The 23,924-nt window shown below is 34.0% G+C and overlaps 1 protein-coding gene across 1 annotated transcript; it reads left to right on the plus strand.

Moving 5' to 3' along the window:
- The first annotated feature begins 4,133 nt into the window (after window positions 1-4,133).
- Window positions 4,134-6,609, plus strand: LOC131073542 (wall-associated receptor kinase-like 8). Its single transcript, XM_058009991.2, has 3 exons — window positions 4,134-4,998; window positions 5,075-5,134; window positions 5,226-6,609. The coding sequence occupies exons 1-3, from the start codon at window positions 4,134-4,136 to the stop codon at window positions 6,452-6,454; spliced, it is 2,154 nt and encodes a 717-aa protein (XP_057865974.2). The 3' UTR covers window positions 6,455-6,609.
- The last annotated feature ends 17,315 nt before the right edge of the window (window positions 6,610-23,924 follow it).

The raw sequence follows: 23,924 nt of genomic DNA on the forward strand, positions 1-23,924 counted from the left end.
ATGTCAATTGTTGCTCTTTGAAGTGTGAGCCCTTGTGATTTGTGTATTGTTAAGCACAATGCCACTTTTAGTGGTATTTGCCATCGGAGACCACGACTTATTGGAGTTAGAGGGATATTTTTTGGCTTTTTGTGATCCCAAGCAAGGCCTATGTAATTTTGGAATTGAACAACAACAAATAAGGGAAGTTGAGGTGGTTTTCTACCATCATTGTGTACAATTTCTTTGACTTGTCCAAGTGCATCATTGACAAGTCTTGTTTCCACCCATAAATTTGTACATGGCATAACCTCTTAGCCAATACATATGAAGATCTTAGATTGGAGTTGTTCTTCATCTAGATTTGAGTATGTTGATTGCGTGAGTTGTTCTGCAGTAGATCTCTTTCCCTTCCCCCCCCCCCCCCCCCTCTCTCTCTCTCTCTCCCCACTCCCCCCTCCCTCCCTAATATCATATACTAATTTATTTATAAATTAATATATTAAAATATTATATATTAATATATTAATAAACAATAGATTAATTATGTGCAAATTTAGTTAGTGAATTTACTTATTAAAATCGGATATCCAATTTTTGTTTTACAAATTTCAAATTTTAAAATTTGGCTTGGGAATGCTTTGGGATTTGGCTTGGAAGTGACAAGCCTAGAAAGTCAACTGAAAAAACGTGTTTTTAAGTATTCCTTGATTTTCCAAACTTTACACTGGTGGCTGACGACTTTTTTTAAGGATGTTCTCAACTTTCCAACAATATAAGACTTATCTTATTTTGACTTTAATAAATAATAATTATTTATTTTCTAATTGAATTCTGACAAAAGTCCTGATTGATAGGCTGATTGAAAAACACTCATAACTTTCAAATGGTATAACATTTTTTGAATCATAAACATGCATCACATCCTTTTCTTCGTCTACTATAGGGGAAAATTAAAGAAAAAAAAAATCGTAAGGTTTTGACCAAGTTAAGGTGGTCAGATGTAGGATTTTCTGAATTTCTGAAAAACTGTAGTACAAAATTCGTAAATAATTATTTACTTTATAAAAAATTATAAAAAAATATGTGTCACATCTAGACATGAGTCTTATACTTATATTATAAATATTATAAAAAAATATTATGATTTGATTATGATTAGGGTGGTTAGACATACGTCTACTTCTTATCTTTTTCTTGAAATTTTAGTACCATTGCATTGAAATTTGAAATTTTCATCAAATAGGATTTTTTTTTTCAAAAAAGAACTAATACCTTAGAAACGACATTCAATTTTCTATAGATTCTTTTCTTACATATTTTAAAAATAATGTTCACAACTTATTCAAATTTTCATGTCAAGTTGCATAACTCTGATTTTCTGAAATTTCATTGCCACTTAAGGGCCTGTTTTGGAACACCATGATCCTGCACATACCTGATTAAAGATACAAAATGGAGATACACAATATTAGAGGTACAATTACAATGAATGAATGAATCCTTATAAAGGATGAATGAAACCCAAGGTGTGAATTCTAATGCTAAAATTAGGAAAACTAAAACAATGCAAAGTAGGAGCTAAATTAAGCTCAACTACATCTAGAACTAAAACTAGAAAAGCGAATTCTAGATAATAAAAAAGCACCTAAGTTTAGCTTAAGTGAAAAATCAATTAAAGGACCTAATTAATAAATAATTAGATAATTATCCTAAAATTACTCCAACACAATCAACTCAAACTCCTTGAACTACAATTTTAATCAATGGGAGTGAGAAAATAATTGAATACATTTTGTAGAAGTGGAAAAAAGGACTTACCTTTTACATTTCTTGAGAGAAGCTATCCTAATGGAAATCATAAACTATTCTATATATGCTCACAATATTGATAATGGTAGGCAAAGTACCCCAATAATTAGAGATGACCAATACCACTTAGGCTTCCATTGTAAAATTTTGTCCCAATTCAGCACAAAAGGCCTTGCAAGAAACTCCTTTGTGACTAAAGTGTTTGACCCATGGGAAATGAAGTATGTAGTCATCAAGGGCATTTGCATTTCTTCTTATATGCAGTACCCAAATCCAAATTAAGAAATAAAATAAAACAAACCACTAATCACAATACAATTTTGACACATAAATAATACCCACAATTTCTGCAAATTCAAGCTTGACTATAAGAGAATTTTAGTGTATATGTTGGAGGGCCTCTTACATTTGTGTGAGGTGAATTGGTGCACCTTTACTATTACTGTTAGTGCTTTTTGTGAGTCTATAGGTTGACAAAGGAGTAACAATTGTGCTTTTGGCTTTAAAATATGACTGAATTGGCTATAACAACCTTTGAGTTGCCTTATTTGATAGGGTTTTTCAATTACCAAGTTTTACACATAGTTTTTGCAAATTATTTTATTTTTCTAGGCTTCAAATTGTTTTATTGACATAATTTAAATACCTTGTTATAGAACTCCCATTTAAGCGAAGGGCATAGGTCATGACGATCATGGGAAAGATAGTCAAATCTGTTTTACACCTGCCATTTGCATTTACTTGAAAACTAAAAAAGCTTTTCATCAAATCTAGTTAAAAATATTTTAGCATCTTCTTTCTGTTATCATGAACAAGAAAGTAATGCCAATACAAGAATAAATTTATTTAACATGTTTTCAACTGTAGGTGCTTTAAGACCAGAATGCACGAGATCTGAGATTTCTTTATCTTCATGTAGAAAGAAACTATCATGATGGTTGGTGTGAATCAATAAATGCAGAAAAAGATTTCAAGCAAATATAACTGGGAGGTGTAAGGCCAAACTCCACAACTTTTTCCTATTCTCTGCCTTCCTATGTCATAATGGGATCTTCAAAACATGGTATGGATTTCCATCAGAGTGGCAAAACACCTAATTTTTAGAATCGAATAAAAATAAACAAACCCTAAAAATAAATTGCACAATACCAAGTTAACAAATGTGTTGGAACCATGGCAAGCGACTCACCGAGCAAGATCTTGCACAAATAGTATCACGTAGTCAACAATGCTCGTGTAAGAAAATATGTAGACTTTGTAAAGAAAATATCATGCTGCACAATAAACTAAACAAGTATTTTGTAGCTACTGGATTTGTGAACCCACTTTTCACAATAAATAAAAATGCTAAATGTTATGCAAGAGATAGAACACGTGAATGACCTTGCAGATTGCTACACACCAAAAGCTTGAAAAATGTTCACCTTCGATTTTCTATTTGAATGATTTAAAAAAAGAAAAAGAAAAACGCATAGAAAAAAATATGGACAACCAATTAGAAAATAACATTCAACATTGCAAATTCGATTTTAATAGCTATATTTGTACTGACCATAAGATAAACGAAAGCTACACATTTCCCAAAAGTTGAATTAATTACTACAAGCACAATGAAAACGTTAGCCTCTACCTATTAAGTAGAAACTAATAAAAAGTTACTTGATTTGATGGAACATAAATATATTAAAAATAGTGTTAAAATTCAAGATATTGAATAAGAAAATGAAAATTTCGATGTTCATGTCATCAGCATTACCCAGCAACCTTCGTGGGGCATGAAAATGTGTTATTGTTAGTTAACATATAATAGATGGTAAGTGAGAAATTTCCCGTGGACGAAACTCAACGTGATGTCGAGGAACCTTCATTGATTAAGCAAGCTTGGCTTTTTTCTTCCATGCTTTTCAATTTTCCTATGCAAATGCTTCTCTTCATTCCGTATAAACGCAGAAAAGTAGTGTCCAAACACGTTACTTTCTTTTACGAGGAAATGTGTTCCTTCCAGGAAAAAAAGCCCCTTGGAACATATGCGTACATAGTTAAAATTACTTTATTTAAATATTCCTTTTACTTTTATGGATGACAATTAACATTTAGCTTATTAGATTATTGATTTCAAATCAACCAACAACCCTGCTGATATGGTCAAATGATTTGCTGCAGCAAACGTTGGCGAGAGAGGAATCACGATATGATTTAAACACATCTAGGACGACTTTTCAATTCACCATTCCGTGTTGGAAATGCCAATGATGCCTCCATTCATAATATGAATATATGCATGATCCACCCTTTAATACTACAATTTAGGCGTGCTTGGTGGGTCAAGGAATTTGATGTTCATGGCGACCTCTACAATTACAACTGTGCTTCAATGGATTTTACTCTACTCTTCTATTCATCTATTATCACTAAAACCAGGTAATTGCCTTCGCTCTAATCCTCAAAAATGTGGAAACCTGACAATTCCTTACCCATTCCGATACAACACAACAGATTATGGTTTGCCTGGTTTTGAAATTACTTGCAAAGGAAAATCCAGTTCTGACTCTGGAATCCCCTATCTGCCAATCCCTTCGGGAGAAGTACAAGTCGTAAATATCTCCTATGACCATATTCTGGTTGACGCCACTGCCTCGTATGCTTTACCATACAAGATTAACGTTACAAGCACCATAGCATTTAAACTTTCTGACGAAGGGCCTTTCAGGATTTCTGAGCTTAATAACTTCTTTGCTGTTGGCTGTATCACACAAGGCGAGTATCGACTATCTTTCGCCACTGCACCGAATTATTTCTTGGGGAGGTGCCGCTCTAGGTGTAATCAGACACGCTCTGTCAAACCATGGGTCTGCAAAGAGAATAGTTGTTGCAAGGTACCGCTTCCTGGAGGTTACACCCAAATCGAGGTCAATGCAACGTACTACGCTTCCGATGAAATAGGAAATTCTAGCTATTCTGCCTCTGCTATAGTTAGCCAAGATAGTTTCGGTTCGAATCCCGAATCGAAGTTCCAACTCCAAGGTTCCCGTTATTCTATGCGGCTAGATTGGGCCATTCCAAATAACACTTACTCCTCGTCCAAAGCCAATATTTCATACCAGTGTGTTCCAAACGCAATCACTCAAGACAAAGGGTGGGGGTATTTATGCAAGTGCAATAGTAACGATACGGGAGATGGATACGTCAACGGCACAGGATGCAGAGGTACAAATGATAAATTTATGTTTCCATCAATTTTATTTTTTAATTTAGATTGTATTCTAATACTCTGTATCCACAGCTCCAGAAACCAAAAAGTGCACAAGTTTCAGCTGCTTTCAAACTTTGTCAGTAATCACAGGTATTTATTTGTCAATATTCAACAAGTGTATGTTATTTGTTAACCTGGTCTACATTTCCTACAATAATAGTTTTGTGTTTGAGGAATGCAGGGGCATGTGGGACACTAATAGCTGTGCTACTCGGCGGTGGCAGTCTCTTCTGGATTTTCAAGCTGAGGAAATCCAAGCGCGACAAGGAAAAGAACTTCCAGAGAAACGGAGGGGATCATTTGAATAATCTAATTTCATCGCTAGGAGGAGTAGAAAGCGTGAAACTTTTTTCTTTGAAAGAGATCGACAAAGCCACAAATAAGTTCTCTCAAAATTTGATCCTGGGATGTGGTGGCTATGGCACCGTTTACAAAGGCAATCTCACCAATGGACGTGCTGTGGCCGTCAAGAAGTCCAAGGAAGTTGATTCCAAGGAAATCGACCAATTTATTAATGAAATTTCTATTTTGAGCCAAATTAATCACAGAAATGTGGTGAAGGTACTGGGCTGCTGCCTGGAAACTCCGGTTCCTCTGCTGGTCTATGAATACATTTCTAATGGAACATTGTTCGATCATCTCCATGGTGACAGGCAACACCAGCAGCAAATTCCATGGGAGAAGCGCTTGTGCATAGCCAAGGAAACCGCAGAAGCTTTGTCATACTTGCACTCTGCAGTGTCAATACCGATTGTCCACAGAGATGTCAAATCTTCCAACATTCTTCTCGATAATGATTATAATCCAAAAGTTGCGGACTTCGGAGTGTCTCGTCTGGTGCCGATGGGGCAAACACACATTACTACAGTTGTGCAGGGAACAATGGGTTACTTGGATCCTGAATACTTTCAAACAGTTCAGCTTACAGAGAAAAGCGATGTCTACAGCTTTGGAGTAGTTCTCGTGGAGCTTTTGACAGGGCTGCAACCTGTTTCGTATGAAAGGATGAAGAACCATAGCAACCTCGCTATATTTTTCCTCTCCACTATAAACGCGATGGGTCTCAGAGAAATCATAGATCCCCGTCTTGATGTGGATGAAGGTAAAAACATGGAGTCGATGAGAAGAGTGGCGGGGCTAGCGAAGGAATGCCTAAGCGTTGAAGGGGAGAAGAGGCCTTCAATGAAAGAGGTGGTTCAGGAACTGCTTTGGGCAACAGGCGGCGAAAGGCCGCATGCGTGGCTAAATAATGATGCAGCAGACAACCCGGAAGAAATGGTGGGGCTGATAGTTGGTGAGGAAGAAAGAAGCGAGGAAATTAGGGCCGTTTATTCAATACCACAGCACTTCAGTTCCTCGTTTGGCATTGAAGGGCTCGGGGTTGGGGTTGGGGTTCGAAGCGGCAGATAACTCCTCTGGACGATACTTTTAGTTCTTTCCGTGTGTGATTTTTGGCACGTGTCGTGCTTACTACGTAGACTGTGTCCTTTTAATGTATAAATATGTAATTTAAATGTCTGAACGACCTTTTAGTCTATACCCGTACTATTTACAAACCAATTTCTTTCAAGATATAATATGCTTTCTAATTTGTAATAATAAAAAAGACAGGTTCACGTTTTTTCTTTTTAGTTCCTGCCCGCATAAATTCATATTACACTATGTGCTATGAGCAACTTGCAATTTTTTTACCTAAAATTTGGATGTGCATTATTTTGTTGGGCTGTGATTGGGAATACAGATGGCTGGCCCTGCATTCCCAGAACTCAACACAAGAGAACACACATTCCGTAAGGTTCTGGGCAGTGCATAATTGATTGTCGTTGGGTTTGAATGCACATTCTGCTAGGTCTTAGGTTGTGCATAATAGATTGTTGTCAAGTTTCAAAGACAAGTGTCCTGTGTTGGGATTAAGGTGTCTCAACCTTAGAGTCCAAACTTGCTAATTTAATTATTTGTTTTATTTTTCCACTTTGGAAGTCCTGAAGTAGTTGCTATGTTGAGTTTATGATAAATTTTTCTATTATGATTATGACAATTTCTAATTTGGTGGAAGAGTCATGGAAAGTTATATTTTGGCAAATTGCATTTATTATTTCAGTTCACTTTTGACAAGTGGTGTGAGGTAAGGAAGGCACCTATTTGGTTTTGGTAACTTATATGCTGTACTTACATTGCATTTGGCAATATGACGGTTATGGAAGAGATAGGCGTTGTTGCTTCGGAAGTTGCTATGTGCAACATGTCATTGGATTAGCAAGATGTTGCTTGTGACACAACTTACCTCTTGGGCTTTGGAGTTGGTTTTGGAAATCATGTGCACATACCACTTTGTGATGAGCTCTATAAATATGTTGATGCCTTAGTGGTTTTGTATGAGACAAGTTGAAGGGTTGTTATGTTGTTGGAATTATTCTTGAAATCTGTGTTGTAACTACTCTTGAAGAGCATTGGCTTTGTATATTGCATTGTAACTATTGTTGCTACTGAATAATACAATTGAGTTTGGCTTTTGGAGTGTGGGTTTTTTCCCAAAAGGGTTTTCCCACATAAATTTGGTGTTATGGTTTTATTTGCTATAATATGATTTTATATATGTTTATCTAATTTATAATTGTTGAAAAGTTTGTAAGAAATTTCTGCATCACCTCTTCTATTAGATTTAGCATTTGGAAGCATTATTCCGCACTTTGGCTTCCTTTCATCCTGCTTTTGAACAATACCATGATACTCCTTGCCATGTGTTTTTCCTCCATTCTCTCATGACTCAAAACAAATTTCCCCGTTTATGCCCAGTGATGAAGCGCTATGGCTCTTTCTGTGGTAATAAAATAAGGAGAGGTAATTTACAAAACATTTGCAAGACTTGGTGGGCATTTGGATCTGTAAGTTTATTTCTTTCCCCTGCATCTCATATTTGTAGTTGTATTAGGGTTTATGGTAGTTCATTTTAATTAGCCATTTTGTCAATGCATGTGTCTTGCATCATCCATATTCCTTTCATTTTCAGAGACTCATCCGTTGGTTTCAGTTTGCCATCAATGTCAGAATCAGGCCTTTCGTTTTTGCACACACAGGGCAACTTCCCTTGCCAGAGTGGGGGGAAGTGCTGTCAAGGGTTCCAATGATAACATCTCTATAAACCCCTAATGTCCTTACCCCGTTCCAGATCTCCCAAATTCAGATAGGCAAACAAAATGTCTGGAAAATGTAATATCGTTTGGGTGTTGTTGGTCTTCATTTTTGCACATTTCTGGTGGAAAATTGACTATCGAGGTATATTTCTATGGACTATGTTTTCATACAGAAAATCATGATCGTTGTACCTAGACAACATGTAGTTCTTAGGCTCTGTGCTTGTCATGGCTGATGAATATATGTATAGGGAATATTTGAGACAAAATTAGTGTAGGTGGCTGTAAGTATACTATGACTTCTTGTTTAAAATTTGTGATTCGAAACATAGCATTTGCTATCTTTCTTAATTTTTTCTTTTAGAGTTGCATTCATAGCTGTAGGTTGAGAATGGAGATACAAGTACTCCTACAAAGTATCTGATTTAGGTTGAAGGTGGCTTGAAAAATTCAACGTGTATGGTAAAAATAGAGCATTCAGTGGAGGAGGGTATTTGAAATTCAGTTTCATTTGCTACAGCTTCAAGTTAGAGCACTTGGCTACCAATATATCTGCTTGACACTATGTGCGGGAAATGAGGGTGACATAAACGTGAAAGTTAGTTTCAAAGGGTCCACACACCAATGAGACTCTTGGTGCAAGTTATAGGAACTATATTGAAATAGCTCAACTCCCCAAGGGCTGTCCCATTGTTCTCTATCTCACAGGATCCCTAAAGTCAATGCCTTTACTCTCAGATTACTGAGCAAAGTGACTTAGGAATGACAACTCCAAGAATGAGTGATGTTTGTTTATAAGCATGAATTCATTCCTACAACATGTATGATATTGAAACTAGAATGATTTAAACTAGTATGAATATGATGCTATGATAAAGATTAGTAATCCTATCCTAATAAGATATACTAGTCTAACATGGATATGCTATGATATTGAAAATGCTTCTAAATGCTTAGTGTGATTTAACAAAGAGAGGCTAGATGCTTGGTAAAATGACTATAAGTTAGATGCATAAAACTTATATTCACTAGTAAAATGACTATAAGTTAGATGCATAAAACTTGGATATGATTAGCAAAATGACTATAAGTTTGATACATGAAATTTCTATATATCAAAATGAGAGAATGAGAGCTCTATTTATAGGAAAAATAGGGCAATGGATGGTCAAGATTGGATAATCTTAACAAGGGCCAGGATTGAAAGTTAATCAATCCATGTTCACAATTCTCACCAATGAAATGGTGACAATTGTCAACAAGAGGTTGCTTGAGAGGAGATGAAAGAAGCATTAAATGCTTGAGAAGACATGAAGGTTACCTTAGGAGGTAAGGGTTAAGGTTAGACTAGGGTTATCCATTGGATAAAGCTTTTACCCAAGGGGTAAACTCTTGTGCAAGGGTTAAAGGGATAACCAAGGTTAAAACCATGAATGCTTGATGAGACCCTTGGGTTAGATGAGGGTTGAGTTAGAAAGAAAGTCTCTAACCATGTGGGAAGGTTGAGTTAACCATTAATGGTTATATAAGAGCCTTAAATGGTTTGGAAGACTTTGAGGGTTAACTTGTTGAGGACATAAAGCCTTTAATGGTTTTCAAAGACTTTGGAGGCTTTGAGAAGTGACTTCTCTTTTCTTAGGATTGTGATAATATTTAGGAGATGGAATAGGCTAATTTGGAAGTGATTAGAAGTATCTAGAAGGGGATTAAAGAGGCAAGTGGGAGATGTAGGAAAATGCAAGTGGAGGAAAAAAGATTTTAATTAAAATAAAATTACTTTATTTCAATCAAATAGATGCAACTTGCATAAATACAAGTGGGGGATTTAAATAAATAAATTAGATTTATTTATTTGCAAGGATCAATTTAATTAAATGTAAATTTAATTAAAAAGGGAGAAAGGGGAATTAATTAAATAAAGTGATTTATTTTAATTAAAGGCTAGAAAAGGTTTAAGTGAACTTAATTAAATAAATTGAGTAATTCATTTAATCAAATAGGTGAATGTGAAGAATTTAATTAAATAGAGGAATGGGGTTAAAATGAATATTAAATATTCATTTAGGAAAGCGGTCAGATTTATATGTCTACAGTCACTATTGGAATGAGTTCATTCAAATCTAGTTTCTGCCATGGCATATATCCGCCGCGAACATATAACTACCAAATCTCATTCTAAACCGTTCTTCAGCTTATTGTGGATCCTCAAATTTTTAACTTAAACTTTTATGTCCTTTCTTCTCGATTGTTGATCACACATAACACTCTATTTGGATACAATTGTTTATGAGGCCTCTGATTTTTGTAATGCGTAGCATAGTGTGAAGATGTTTTTTGTTTTTGAAATTCAATGGTAGAATTGAGAGTAACACAGACAACTACGATGCCAATAATTGTGGTAATATTGAGCGTGGTCATGGCTGCTATGGGAAAGTACCAGAATTTCAAATATATCTCAAATTTCAAACCTATTTCACTTTCAGTAACTGTTTGGATTTCAATTGTTCTTCTCATTGGATTTGTAGTTTTTTTTAGATGGATTGATCTGCCATGGCTACCAACAAGGGTGCAATGGCAAGCATCAGTAATCCTACAACTTATCCATCATCATTGAGATAACTTGTAATGATTTATGTGTATCATGATCGGAGTCATTTTTTGCAATATTATGCTGGAGCTCTCAAGGTTTACTGTGGAAAGAAAACTAAATTAATGGATGGCTTCGATTAGTTGAATCATCTTTCATCCTTTTTCATTAATTCCCAACCATTGATAGTAAACAATAGGTCAGTCCATCTCAAATAGGATACGCCTTCAGCATAACTAGCAATTGCACCTTGGTGTGCAATGGGTACGCCGAAAAAGGTGTGGAAGGTAAATTCAATATTTTTTTGCATAGATTTGTCTAATACATAAGATTAATCGATAGGTCCTTTAGAAAATGATGTTGTTTGTGCAACAATGGTCTCAATGGAGAGTAGTAGCTTCAAATAAGTTATGTATCCACTTAGAGGGATCCAAACATGATTTGAAAAAAACCTCTGAATTAGGAAGATAATCAGGCTTCATTGCCAACAAAGTCATGTTATGTTTGCAAGAGGGACATATATAGAGAGGGAGTTATAGAAAGAAAAAGATAGAGATAGGAAGTGATATATAGAGAGATGAAGGGAGAGGAAGAGATCTAGGTGTTTAGAAAGATAGAGAGATAACAAGATAGACATAAAGGGAGAGATGGAAGAAGAACTATGGAGAGATGGAGATAGAGAGGCGAAGAGATATAGATATAAAGGTCCAAGAAGATGGAAATGATGAGAGAGAGGGAAGGGTATGATTTATTGTTTGCATACATTTGTGTAATTCATTAGGTGAATTGGTAGGCCATTTACCAAAGGACATTGTTTGTGTAATATAGGTCTCACTGAATAAGTGATAGTTCAAATCAACTGCGTCCACTTACAAGGATCCAAACATGACTAAAACAAAAACTCTAAATTAGAAAGATAAGAAGGCTCCATCTTCCATATTATGTTTGCAAGAGGGAGAGGGGAGATATATGGATAAAATTACATAGAGATAGAGGGGGAAAGAGTGTGGGAGAGATGGGTAAGGAGATAGAGATAGAGATAGGGATATAGATGGAGGTAGATGAATATGGAGCTAAAGATGAAGACGGAGAGTGATATGGAGATGTGTGTGTGTGTGTGTGTGTGTGTGTGTGTGTGTGTGCACGCGCGCGCAGCGCGCGAGAGAGAGAGAGAGAGAGAGAGAGAGAGAGAGAGAGAGAGAGAGAGAGAGAGAGAGAGAGAGAGAGAGAGAGAGAGAGAGAGAGAGAGACAGAGAGAGAGAGAGATAAATATATAGAGAGGGAGAGAAAGGGAGAGGTAGAAGAAGAAATATGGAGAGTGGTAGAGAGAGACAAAGAGATATATAGAGAGAGGTATAGGAAGAGGGAGAAGGAGAGAGAGAGGGAGAGAGATGTATATATATAGACATAGAGGGATACATGTAATAGAGATAGAGGGGGAGAGGAAGATAGAGTGAGAGAGGAAGAGGGAGAGAGAGAGAGAGAGAGAGAGAGAGAGAGAGAGAGAGAGAGAGAGAGAGAGAGAGAGAGAGAGAGAGAGAGAGAGGAAAATTTAAAGATATATAGAGGGAGAGGGAGAGGGAGAGATAGAGATAGATATAGATGGTTAAATAGAGAGATAGACACATAAGGAGATATAGAGAGGGTGAGATACATAGAGACTAAAAAGTAAAGGGAAGTAGAGGACAGAGAGAAATAGGGGAAATAAAGAGAGAGGGAGAGAAAGAGGAAAAGATAGAGGTATATGGGATGAGAGACAAAGAAAGATAAAGATATATGAGAATAGATAGGGAGAGATGTAGAGATATAGGGATAGAGGATACAAAAGGAGTGAGGAAGAGAGATATGTGAAGATATAAAGAGATGTGAGAGATAGAGGGAGGGAAAGGGAAAACGATAGGTAGAAGAGGGGAGGGAGGAGGAGAGAGAGAGAGAGGAGTGGGGAGAAAGGGAGAAATAGCTCAAAATATAGAGGGAGAGGGAGAGATACATATAGATGGTGCTATAGAGAGATAAATCAGAATAGGGAAATATATAGAACGATAGTGAAATAGAGGTAGAGAAATATATTTATAGAAAGGGATAGAGAGAGGAGGGAGATGTAAATAAATAGAGAGGTAAATAGAGATAGAGATATAGAGTAGGATAGATTTAGTGAATAAGAGAGACAAAGAAATAAAAAGACAAAGAGATAGTGATATAGATAGAGCGAGGCACATAAAGTAAGGGATAGGAAGAGAGATAGAGAGATAGTGGTAGGAGGTATGGATAGAAGGATCTAGAGAGGAATGTGAGAAAGGTATAGGGACAGAGAAATAGGAAGATATAGATATAAAGTAGGAGAGAGAGTGAATATAAGAGAGAGGTAGAGACATAATGAGATATATATAGAGAGGGGGAGGGGGAGGGGGAGGGGGAGATAGAAATATAGAGGTAGAGAAGACATGAGTTAGAGAGAAAGATGAGAGAGACAAGTAATAGATAGACAAACACAAATATGGAGAGGGAGAAGATAGATAGAGATAGAGAGGAGGAAACATAGACATACATAGAGAGAAGAGAGAGAGGGGAAAGATAGTTAGAGATAGGAAGTGTGTGTGTGTGCGAAAGTCACTGTGATTACGACTTGAAAGGGTGTCCAGAGGTAAACTAGAGATGAAACTACAATTAGAAGAATAACAGAAGGAATATAACCGCATGGTTAGCGTGAAATTAATGTTTCTTCAGTGATTTAATTCATTAAAATTTGGTACTATTGCGGGCGCGTATTAATTCTTACCGCTCTGATTGTTTCGATCAGATACAATGCCTCACACATAAACAATTCTGATCATTCAAATTCACAATCAATCCAAAGGTGGAGAAAGAAGAAATCCCCCTTTCTAATACCGTAAGGCAGGAAAGGGAAAGCAACCTGTATAGAATTTTTCACGTGGGTATTATATTTTCATCAGTTTTTTCGTCCCATGTGTGTGTTGCTGGAAAGGATTTCCAGGGTTGTTTTTAGGTGTGGGTTTAATTCATTTTTCTTCTGGAGAATATTGTTTTACAGGTTTGGGTTCAAGGTAATTGTCACCATTGTAGCCTGGAATCTGTTGTACTGAAACACCCATACATAGTTTCATAATTAATTTCTTTTGTTAGTATTAAATTTTTTGAAGTAGATTAACATGGATCGATCAGATGCTGAAGTAGAAGATGAACTGAAGAAGGGGCAATCAGGGAGTAAAGTAGAAGATAGTGAGCAATCATCATCTTCTTCTTCTGATGGCATGAATCAGATGATGCAAGCGGTGATAGCAGTGGGATGAGGGTGCAAGTGTTGCTGGATTCATAAGGCAAGCCTTTACGATTTAGGAGGAAGAGTGGGACTCTGCTATCATGTAGTTAGATGTGTTTGAGTCCTATCAGATTTTGCCTCCTTCAGGCCAAATATTCTCTCTTTTGTTCCTAAGAATGGTAATATGCCATCTTATTTTGTCATTGAAATGGTTGCCTGCCTAATGAATACTGCAAAGCACATAAGTCAAAACTACCAACTTTCTGTCTTATCGCTACGTACAAGTTTTGGTAAGAAGAAGACGTTGATTTCTCCTATCACGATCCTTCCTCCTTACTTTGTCGTCGAGTATGAAGTCATGTGCAGCTGGTAGAGGTTGGAAATTCATTCTTTTGTGGGTCCCACTCCCATCACATTATAAAAGATCAACCTACTAAAAAGCTTTCAATTATCTTCCATTGCTGCTTTCTTCTTTTTTTTTTATTTCTTTTTATAAAAAAAAAAATAGTTTGTCTCTCTCATATAAGGAGACGCCTTTAATTAGCAATTTCAGGGTTTTATTAAACATGAATTCCAAGAAAAAATACAGCTAAAATAAATGATTAGACATATGTTTAAGTATTCTGGGGCTGTTCTGTGTGAAGTTTACAATTCGCAAACATAAATTACAAGGTATGTATACATTTTTTATGATGGATTCTAATGTGCGTATTTAGTATTTACTGTGTGTCAGTAAGAGTTTTTCCCCCTTATCTTCTCGTATTACAATTCTGGGGTTGTTCTATGTGAAGTTTACAATTAGAAAACATGAATTACAAGGCATGTATACATTTTTTTATGATGGATTCTAATGTGCGTATTTACTTTGTGTATTAGAGTTTTTTCAAATATATCTCAAATTTCAAACCTCTTTCACTTCAGTAACTATTTGGATTTCAATCTATTTTTTTCTTTGGATTTCAATTGTTCTTCTCATTGGATTTGTAGTTTTTCTAGATGGATTGTTCTGCCATGGCTACCAACAGGGGTGCAATGGTAGGCAACAGTAATCCTACATCTAATCCATCATCACTGAGACGACTTGCAATGATTTCTGTGTGTCATGATCGGAGTCATCTTTTGCAATATTATGCTGGAGCTCTCAAGGTTTACTGCGGAAAGAAAACTAAATTAACAGATGGCTGCGATTAGTTGAATCGTCTTGCATCCTTTTTCTTTAATTCTCAACCGTTGATAGTAAACAATAGGTCTATCCATCTCAAATAGGATATGCCTTCAACGTAATTAGCAATTTCAGGGTTTTATAAAACATGAATTCCAAGAAAAGATACAGCTAGAATAAATGATTAGACAAATGTTTAAGTATTCTGGGGTTGTTCTGTGTGAAGTTTACAATTCGCAAACATGAATTACAAGGTATGTATACATTTTTTATGATGGATTCTAATGTGCGTATTTACTATGCATCAGTAAGAGTTTTTTCCCCTTTTCTTCTCGCGAGGGAGTCTATCAATCTGATCCCATGTATTTTTTGCTTGAAGATCTCTGTAGCTTGGCTTATTGATTGTTTTATATTTACCTCAGAATGTGCATATTGCAGTGAATTTGAGTATTATAGTGAATTTGATTTATCGGTAATGCAGTCGCTGCAACAGAAAGCTTTGGAATGGAGAGGGGCAGCTCTAGAAGATGAATTTGCCATATATAATACCAATTTATACCAAAGGCTTGGATACTAGACTGCAAACAAATTTTTATAATAGGTTAGTTCAATTATAACTTTTTTATTTCCATGTATTTGCTGGATTTTTTTACTCTAGTTGCAACCAGACTTGGGTGTTCAATTGGAAAAAACTGTATTCCAGCATTCAAAATTTTGAAATTTGAACACCCATTTCGAAAATACTACATCTTAGATATTTTATTTCATCTACCTTGTACTGGTCCAAGAATATATCAGACAAGGTTTCCATAGGTTCTTAGAATCCAGTGGACAAAAATAGGAATTTATAATTTTGTTTATGTTTGTTACAATTTATAACCTGGAGTTTTTCCTTTGTAATCAGAGAAGATTGCATTACATTTTTTGATGCAGTTACGAGTTGCAGGATGTGGACTAATATCCATGATTGGGAAGTATCAACCTTCCCAGGATCTTCACTAAGATGCTGAAAAAAACTAGTAGCATCTGTCATCTGAGAATATATAATAGGATGGGTTTTGTTTTGCTATAAAGTAGGATTGGGATAATTATCTTCCTTATTGTCTTGGCAATCATCTTCTGATCACTGTACTTCTATCTTCTCAATGCGTTTTCTGAATTTGGTAGAAGAATTCAAATTTTATCACAGCCTAATTAAACACTTGATCACTAAATTCATAAATTATCTTTGAGGAAAAAGACGGTAGGAACTTTTAGAGGCATTTTAGGCCATGTAAATTTCCTGGCCCATGAACACACAATCTTGTAATGCATTATGTTATTGTTTTATAAGTCCCCAAGATTTTCATTTATAGTCTACATGGTTCTCTGGTTGCTAATGATTCAAATGCAAAGGAAGGCCCATTCATCCTAGAAAGATTTCTGCACCAAGAATAAGAGGGTTGGGGTTGTCCAATGCTCCTTAGAGTATTTTGGTTTTAAACTGCTTTGGTTAGATTATTCTGCTTTGGTTCTTGGGTGGTATACCATTTGGTCATGTGATGCATCATTTGTGGTGCCAGTTCTATATTGTTACTTCTTCTTGTTTCATTAGACTTAATTCATCTTTTTTCCTAAAACCCAGCTTTACTAAGTATACAAAAATTATTTACAAATAATACATTATACTCCATGAAAAAAATCTTCATAGATGAATGCTACTTCAAGAATATAACTTTTATTGGTAAAGTTAATCTAACATGTGTTCCCATTGCTTTTATGTCTAATCCCATTATTTTCTAAGTGGTGCCCTTGGGCATGGGCAATGGGTTATGCCAATCACTTTCTTCTATGGTTCATGAAGTTTGAAAGAATGCACTCTTACAGGGAAAGGTTGGAGATATCAGTCTTTCAGAGTCTAAATTAACGAAGGCAAGTTCCCAATCTAGTTGGATAAAGATAAGTTTTGGACAGACTACCTTTTATCGTGTGCAATATGATGACATACTTGAAACAAGACTAAGGTTTGCAATAACAACAGGACAATTGGATGTTCTTGATTGATTTGGTAAGAACTAACATATGTTTATGAGAAGATATTGGCACTCTTAAATTGCATTCAAACTTGCCAAATTGGCAATCAATAAAAACTTGTGCCACTAATTTGTTGTCAGGAATATTGGATGCCACTTACGCACTTGTGCTACTAGTTTGTTATCAAGACTACTAGATGACACTTATGCACTATGCTTTGTCTGTAAGCAGCCACTATCAACACTGATTTCTCTAATGGATGTTTACAGGCAAGAGTTGTATTATATTGTGCTATCATGCCTAATAAATGTAAGTATTTTTTATCTATAAGTGGATTGAGATTTCCACAGTTAAAACATTTTTGAGAATATTTCTGGAACAATTGTGTTCCCATTTTTCTTCCAATGTTTCAAGTTTCCTCTCAGACCTTCGGGGAATTTTAAATTTTTTATCTATGAATTATAATCTGTAACATGGAAAAATTTATCAAAAATCAAGTTTTTTGGTATGTTCAATGGATTGTTTATGTTGGATGTTGGTCATAAAGTTTTAATGATGGTAAGTGACGCTATTCCTAATTCTATTGATTATTTCAATTTGAGATTGTGTTGCACAAAATAAAAAACTTACGAAATAGCAATAATTCTTGTTTCCTTTATCAAAGTATTAAGCACGAAAAACACAAAAAAGATTAAGGCATGAATCAAATCCATTAACATGTGAATGAAAGAAACAAATCCCAAGAACTACACAAAACACAAAAAAAAATGGGTATTATAAAAGAAAAGGATTCAAAAAATTATTTGAATGTTTAACTAACACATGCTAGGGATTTAGGGATGGCTTAAAGAGCGCACACTAAGCTTTGACCGCTTAGGTGGCAATGTGGGCTCTTTCTAACCTTCCGTTTCCCGTTTTGTTTCCACGGGCTCTTCTTTAACTGTCCGGACCCTCCACAGTGACCGTGACTGCCATGGTTAAGTTTGAATTTCAATTTTGAATATCTCCCGCCCAACATTGAAAAGCAGAAATAGGGACCAGTAATTCTCCCAGCAGAGATGCCAGAAGTTGAGGTTAATTTCATGGAACTTCCCTCTTATGATTTCATTTCATTGTTTCAAATGTTGCCTCTGCCTAGAGAAGGCTATATCAATGCAGATAAGAATGGAGTGGCTATAAGGTCTTACCTTGCAGCGGCAGTGTGTGGATCACACTTCACCCGTCTCTACTCACAGAAAAGTCTGCATTCCGTCACTATTCTGTCTCTCTGCATGGGATTTCAGTGGTGAGTAATGAACAATATTTTTGTCATAAATGAATATGGTATTGTTGTATATGGAAGAGAGATAATAAGGATTCAAGTCCTTGTCCCAGCGGATCCCTATCCCCTATGTGCAGATGCTAATCGAGATGGAGATCCGGTCGGAGGAAAATGGTTGCTTCTGGGAGGGGTTGCTTGGGCATAGTTCGCTAGTTGATGATCCAGTTGCTGATGATTGCGATCCAGACCTATTTATAAACTATATGATCCAGTCGATGAACCAGTCCCAGCAATGGGGATAGAGGCAGGTGCATTCCTTTCATTTCGAGATCGAACAACAACAGTTGATCGGTTGAATCAGTCGAAGGAGGAGTCGAAGAAGAAGAAGAAGAAGTCGAGTCGGTTGGACCTGGCTAACGCTGTTTTGCTCCCAAACTCCTATAAACCCCTACAGTAGTAGCCATAGTAGCTGTGGTAGGGGAAAGTGGTGACTATCCCTGCATGCAGTGGAAGGATTCCTTATTGTGTAGCTGCTCCCCACGCTATCTCCTCCCAACCAGTTTGCTGAAGTCAATTTATTGATGGTTTATTTTTATATAAATTTTTCATATATTTTAGAAATATTGTATTATGAATTTTTGTCATCTAGGGTATTATTACAAAAGGGAAATGGGAACTCTTGAGTTTACCTTAGATAAGTCAAAGTTAGAAGAGGTGGAGAACATTGTGAATAGATGAGGATCATTTGAAAATAAAAAGTGTGGGGATTGTAGGGGTAATTCATGCATTCTATCATCAAGTTGACGGAAAGGGAAAGAGAAGATGTTTCAAAAAATTGATCATTATTTGAAAATATTTTGAAAGCTTATTTATAATGTAATATATTGACAAATGAGTCCTTAAACATTGTTGAAAGAGATTTCTATTTAGTTTAAAGATTATGTATCTAAATAATTAGGGTTATTTGTGACCATTTTGAAAAGAAAAGAAGCACACGATAACTCTAATTAATAAATAGAACCTAAAAATCTCAATGTATTCATTTTGTTTTGTAAAGAGACAATTAAATTTTACTTATAGAACAAGTGTTATCCAATTAGTTGATTTAGGGAATGTATGAATTTGTCAATTGTAAACTTATGTGTATTTTTTTATTCACATAAATTTCATTTATATTCCTAGTACTCTAAATTATACTATTAAAAAGGAAAAATAAGGTTTTTTAAGTTAATTAGGTAAATAAACAAATAAAGTATAGAATAACAAAGAAAATGTAGTGTACTTGTTGGTTAGGTGGACTATAATAGATTACATCAAGTAATATTAGACTAAAAGTAGAATCAAACTATTAATAGCAATAAATCAAAGGAGAGATTGCTCAGATTTGTAATCAAAGAATGATTTTAGAGTAACAATGTGATCATATCATCTTGAGTGCTATGAGATACTATAATAAGATTTAGTAATATTAGATCAATGAAGCACTCAAAGTAATATAATGTAAGAATGTAAGATCATAATATGAATCCTTTATTTTTAAAAAAATATGTCAATAATGAATTATAGATGCTACAATAGCTATATACAATAATGAGAACACATAGTTCATAGCCAAGGTGATAAAGATAAGACTATATATGATGATTATAAGTGAATAATATAATTGTGTTCAATTCAAGTTCATCCAACAGGAAAATGTGATGTGACAAGTCAAGTAAATAACAAAATTGAATTTTGGGTTTTCTTTTTGACTCACCATTTGTTTGGATGGTCTTCTTCTTCTTTTTTTTTTAATCTTACCTTAGCAAAAGGAAGAAGGATTTTTTGTGCAACCTTCCCATGAAATTATTCATGAGATTCCCAGATATTCAATGCAAATCAATCATGGTTGAGTGCAAACTTTATTGACCAAAATCTCTGAACTTTTAGCTATGGATTTATTACCTGAGTAATATTTAGCTTGACTTTAACTTGTTACACTATGCTTTGATGATTGAAGAGTTATCAACAATAGACATTTTCACATCCTCCTTCGATAAGATGGGCAAATAAATCATCAGTTTCTATACTTCATATACCTTCTTCCTATGCATGAACCAATCATCCAAACGATATATCATCACTTTTTCTCTTGCAATTCGCTCTCATCTTTCCATTTTGCCTAGTTATATAGAAATTTATGCGAGAGAATACATAGTAAATGTTAACATTTTTATGTTTATTCATTACACATGGATTCACATACATTAGTCTAAAGAGCAAAATTAAAACTTGATAAAGATCTCAAATAACCTTAATAGAGATGGCTACATGTGAAATTAAAATTTGATCATATTGTTGATGATAATTTTGTACTTCCCTCTCCATTAATACACAAGTGATATGACACTTGAGAATTATAATCTTAAATACAAATATGGATACAAAGAAAAAATGAATAAGTATAAATAAAATTGTATGCAATTAAAACAATATTATGGAATGTAAAAATTGAATTACCTTCCTTCAAATGTGATCAAACCATTTAAAGTTTTGCATAGAGTGAAACACTAATATCTATTCTTATGGAGGAACATTCACTTCCCTTAATTGTTCTACATATAATCAATTTATCTTTAGCACACACCAACCTCAAGTAGATACACTTTTTGATGATGAAAATTTAGTAGATCATCTGGATTTATATATTAGTGTTACATTATCTTATCATGATGAAATATTATTATATCCATTAAATATATTTTCTTACTCTAAGGGAATTATTCCTACACTTCATGAATATAAATATATGTAAGCTATCTTAGATTCTTTTAATAATGAGAGTATTTATTGAGCATAGGGGTACTCTTTAAGTTGATGAATTTTGTTACATTTCAAAGTATAAAATGATAAGGATAAATTTTTAAAATTGTTAAAATTTTTAATCCTAACGAAATTTCAAAATTGAAATTAAACTCTCAGATGAATTTAGTAATTTATTATGAGTGGTTATATAAGAACATGCTTGGTATTTATTTTGATAAATTCCAAGTTGTAGTCATGTAAATAAATTCTTAGTATTTTTCATGAAATATTATTTTAGACCCTATGGCCAAACATAATAAGCAAAAGATTTGGAAAATACATTCCAAGGTAGTTATGCTAGACAAACGATATATATAAAATTTTCTCAAAGTTTAGTTCATATCACCCACACATATGATTTGAACAAAGATTCACCATTTGATTGATTTTTTTGACAAAATAAAATTCTTATCATACCTAAAACCAACACAAGGCAATTTTAATTATACAAATGACTTATCATTATTTTGTTATGCCCTATATTGCTAAGAATCTTAGAGTTACTTATCAAAGTTTGGTAAACTTATGCATGCTATTAGAAGCTTATTTTGATGAAAAATTTGAGAAATATAAAAGTAGAGAGGATCATTCTAGAACTCATTAATGAGGATTCAATTTCACCTATGTGTGAATCTTTTATTTGAGAATTTAATGAATCTATGGAATTAAGTGGGATACAAAGAGTAAGTGAAATTGAAGATCAACATCTTGTACTTTAGTATTAAGACATACTTGAATTTGATCTATTTTAATTTGAGGTGCATGAAGAGATTTTTTTTGTTTTCTAAGTTAAAACTATAGCTAGGTACATTTTTTGAGGCTTATGAGTTTGAAGCTTTTATTTGAGTCTTATATCACTTGATAGACTATGAAAAAATGAAAAAACTATAATTTTAAAGAAAAAGGTATCACTTTATGATCAAAAAGTGGTTTCAACTTATTACACGAATCTCTATTTTTATGTATGTCAAAATAATTTGAAATGATTTGTATTGAATTGATATAACATATATGAAAATGAATGTTTAACTATCCACAAAATTATTTTAATATATTTGTGTTGCATCCATAAAAATTGGAATATATTTTTATATTCATGTGAATATTATATCCTGTTTTTCAATAATGTATGTTATATATGTTCTATCTATCTATCTATCTATCTATCTATCTATCTATCTATCTATCTATCTACCTATATATATTACATCAATGTATCCATTTTAGAACTCTTGAGAAATATCCATTCAAAATAGAACTATTATTAAAAAAAGGTTCAAAGATATATCAAAGATGTTTAGACATTTTATTACTTTAAAATATATAAAAAAAATGGGAGGTATTTCACAATTAAATATTTGAAAACCATAAAAAAGTTAAAATCATAGCATTCAGGTTAAAATTGTAGATTTGAATATCAAAACCACAAATGTAGGTTTTATCCAAATTCAAATACAATCATAAAATTTCTAAAACGTAATTATTATACTTAATTTGTCTCAAATATTTTTTCAAATATTCAACAAAAATAATTTATTATATATTTTCTTTCAATATTCTCTTTTTCATTTTCAAAATATATATGAACTTTTACTATTTTATTACTAAATCAAATACATTTTCAAATCTAATTTATATATCTATAATAAATAAATTATTAACATTAAATATTTATGTAACAAATTTTATATTATAATTTTTTTTTAGATTAAATTATTTTTACTTTACAATCAAATATACAAATTTTTTATCCAAAAGTTTGGAATAAAAACTTATCCCTCCCAGTTATTAATGTAGCATGTACGTGGTATATAGACATAGTTTTAGTTGCCCAAGAGCCTCAATGACCTCAAAAGAAGTTTTTGAGGTTGTTGAAGGCCCCACTGGAACTATTTCTGCACTTCTATCACTATTTTATACATAGAAGTAAGTGAGTTTTTTGCTTTTGCATGATTTCAAATAATTGAATTGTTGTTCTTATTAGTTTTGTCAATAGTATTGTGATTGTTTAATAGTTTGATTCCAAAAAATAGTGATAAGATGCATATTTATGGTTATTTGTTTGTTTATAAACTTTTATTTACATATATATGTAATATGATTCTATTTAGGACAACCAATATCAACAATGGGAAAGAGCAAGCAAGGAACGATGGAGCAACGAGAGGTTGAAAAGGAAAGACAAAGGCAGCGTATGAAGAAATTACGTGACATAAAAACAATGGGAGAAGAAGGTATGCCATCCTCAACATCTCAATTGAATTTACCAAACGAACATAATTCACCTAATGCAATTGAAAAAGAGACATTTGATTTACCATATGAACCTAATGCAATTGAAGAAAATACCGCATTGAATAATCAATTAAATGATGAACATACACCTTCTCTATTTGATAAATTGAATGTACATAATGCACCGATGTTAACACCTCCTAGAATCATTTATAGGAAACCAAAGTATCTAATTGACATTGATGATAATATATTGAAGCCAATGCCCACTAAAATGAATGAACAAACTTGTAGGAGAATGGTTAAAAGAATATGGCAAAACTATTTTGAAAACTTAAATAAAACTGCAAGATGTCAATTAATT

Source organism: Cryptomeria japonica, chromosome 1, assembly GCF_030272615.1.
Source record: "Cryptomeria japonica chromosome 1, Sugi_1.0, whole genome shotgun sequence".
Taxonomy (NCBI): Eukaryota; Viridiplantae; Streptophyta; class Pinopsida; order Cupressales; family Cupressaceae; genus Cryptomeria; species Cryptomeria japonica.

Excerpts from the sequence above, each read along its gene's own strand:
- LOC131073542 (XM_058009991.2), top strand. The coding sequence starts at position 4,134 with ATGGCGACCTCTACAATTACAACTGTGCTTCAATGGATTTTACTCTAC. Across the intron at positions 4,999-5,074 it reads CAACGGCACAGGATGCAGAG|CTCCAGAAACCAAAAAGTGC; the intron begins GTACAAATGATA and ends CTGTATCCACAG. Across the intron at positions 5,135-5,225 it reads AACTTTGTCAGTAATCACAG|GGGCATGTGGGACACTAATA; the intron begins GTATTTATTTGT and ends TGAGGAATGCAG.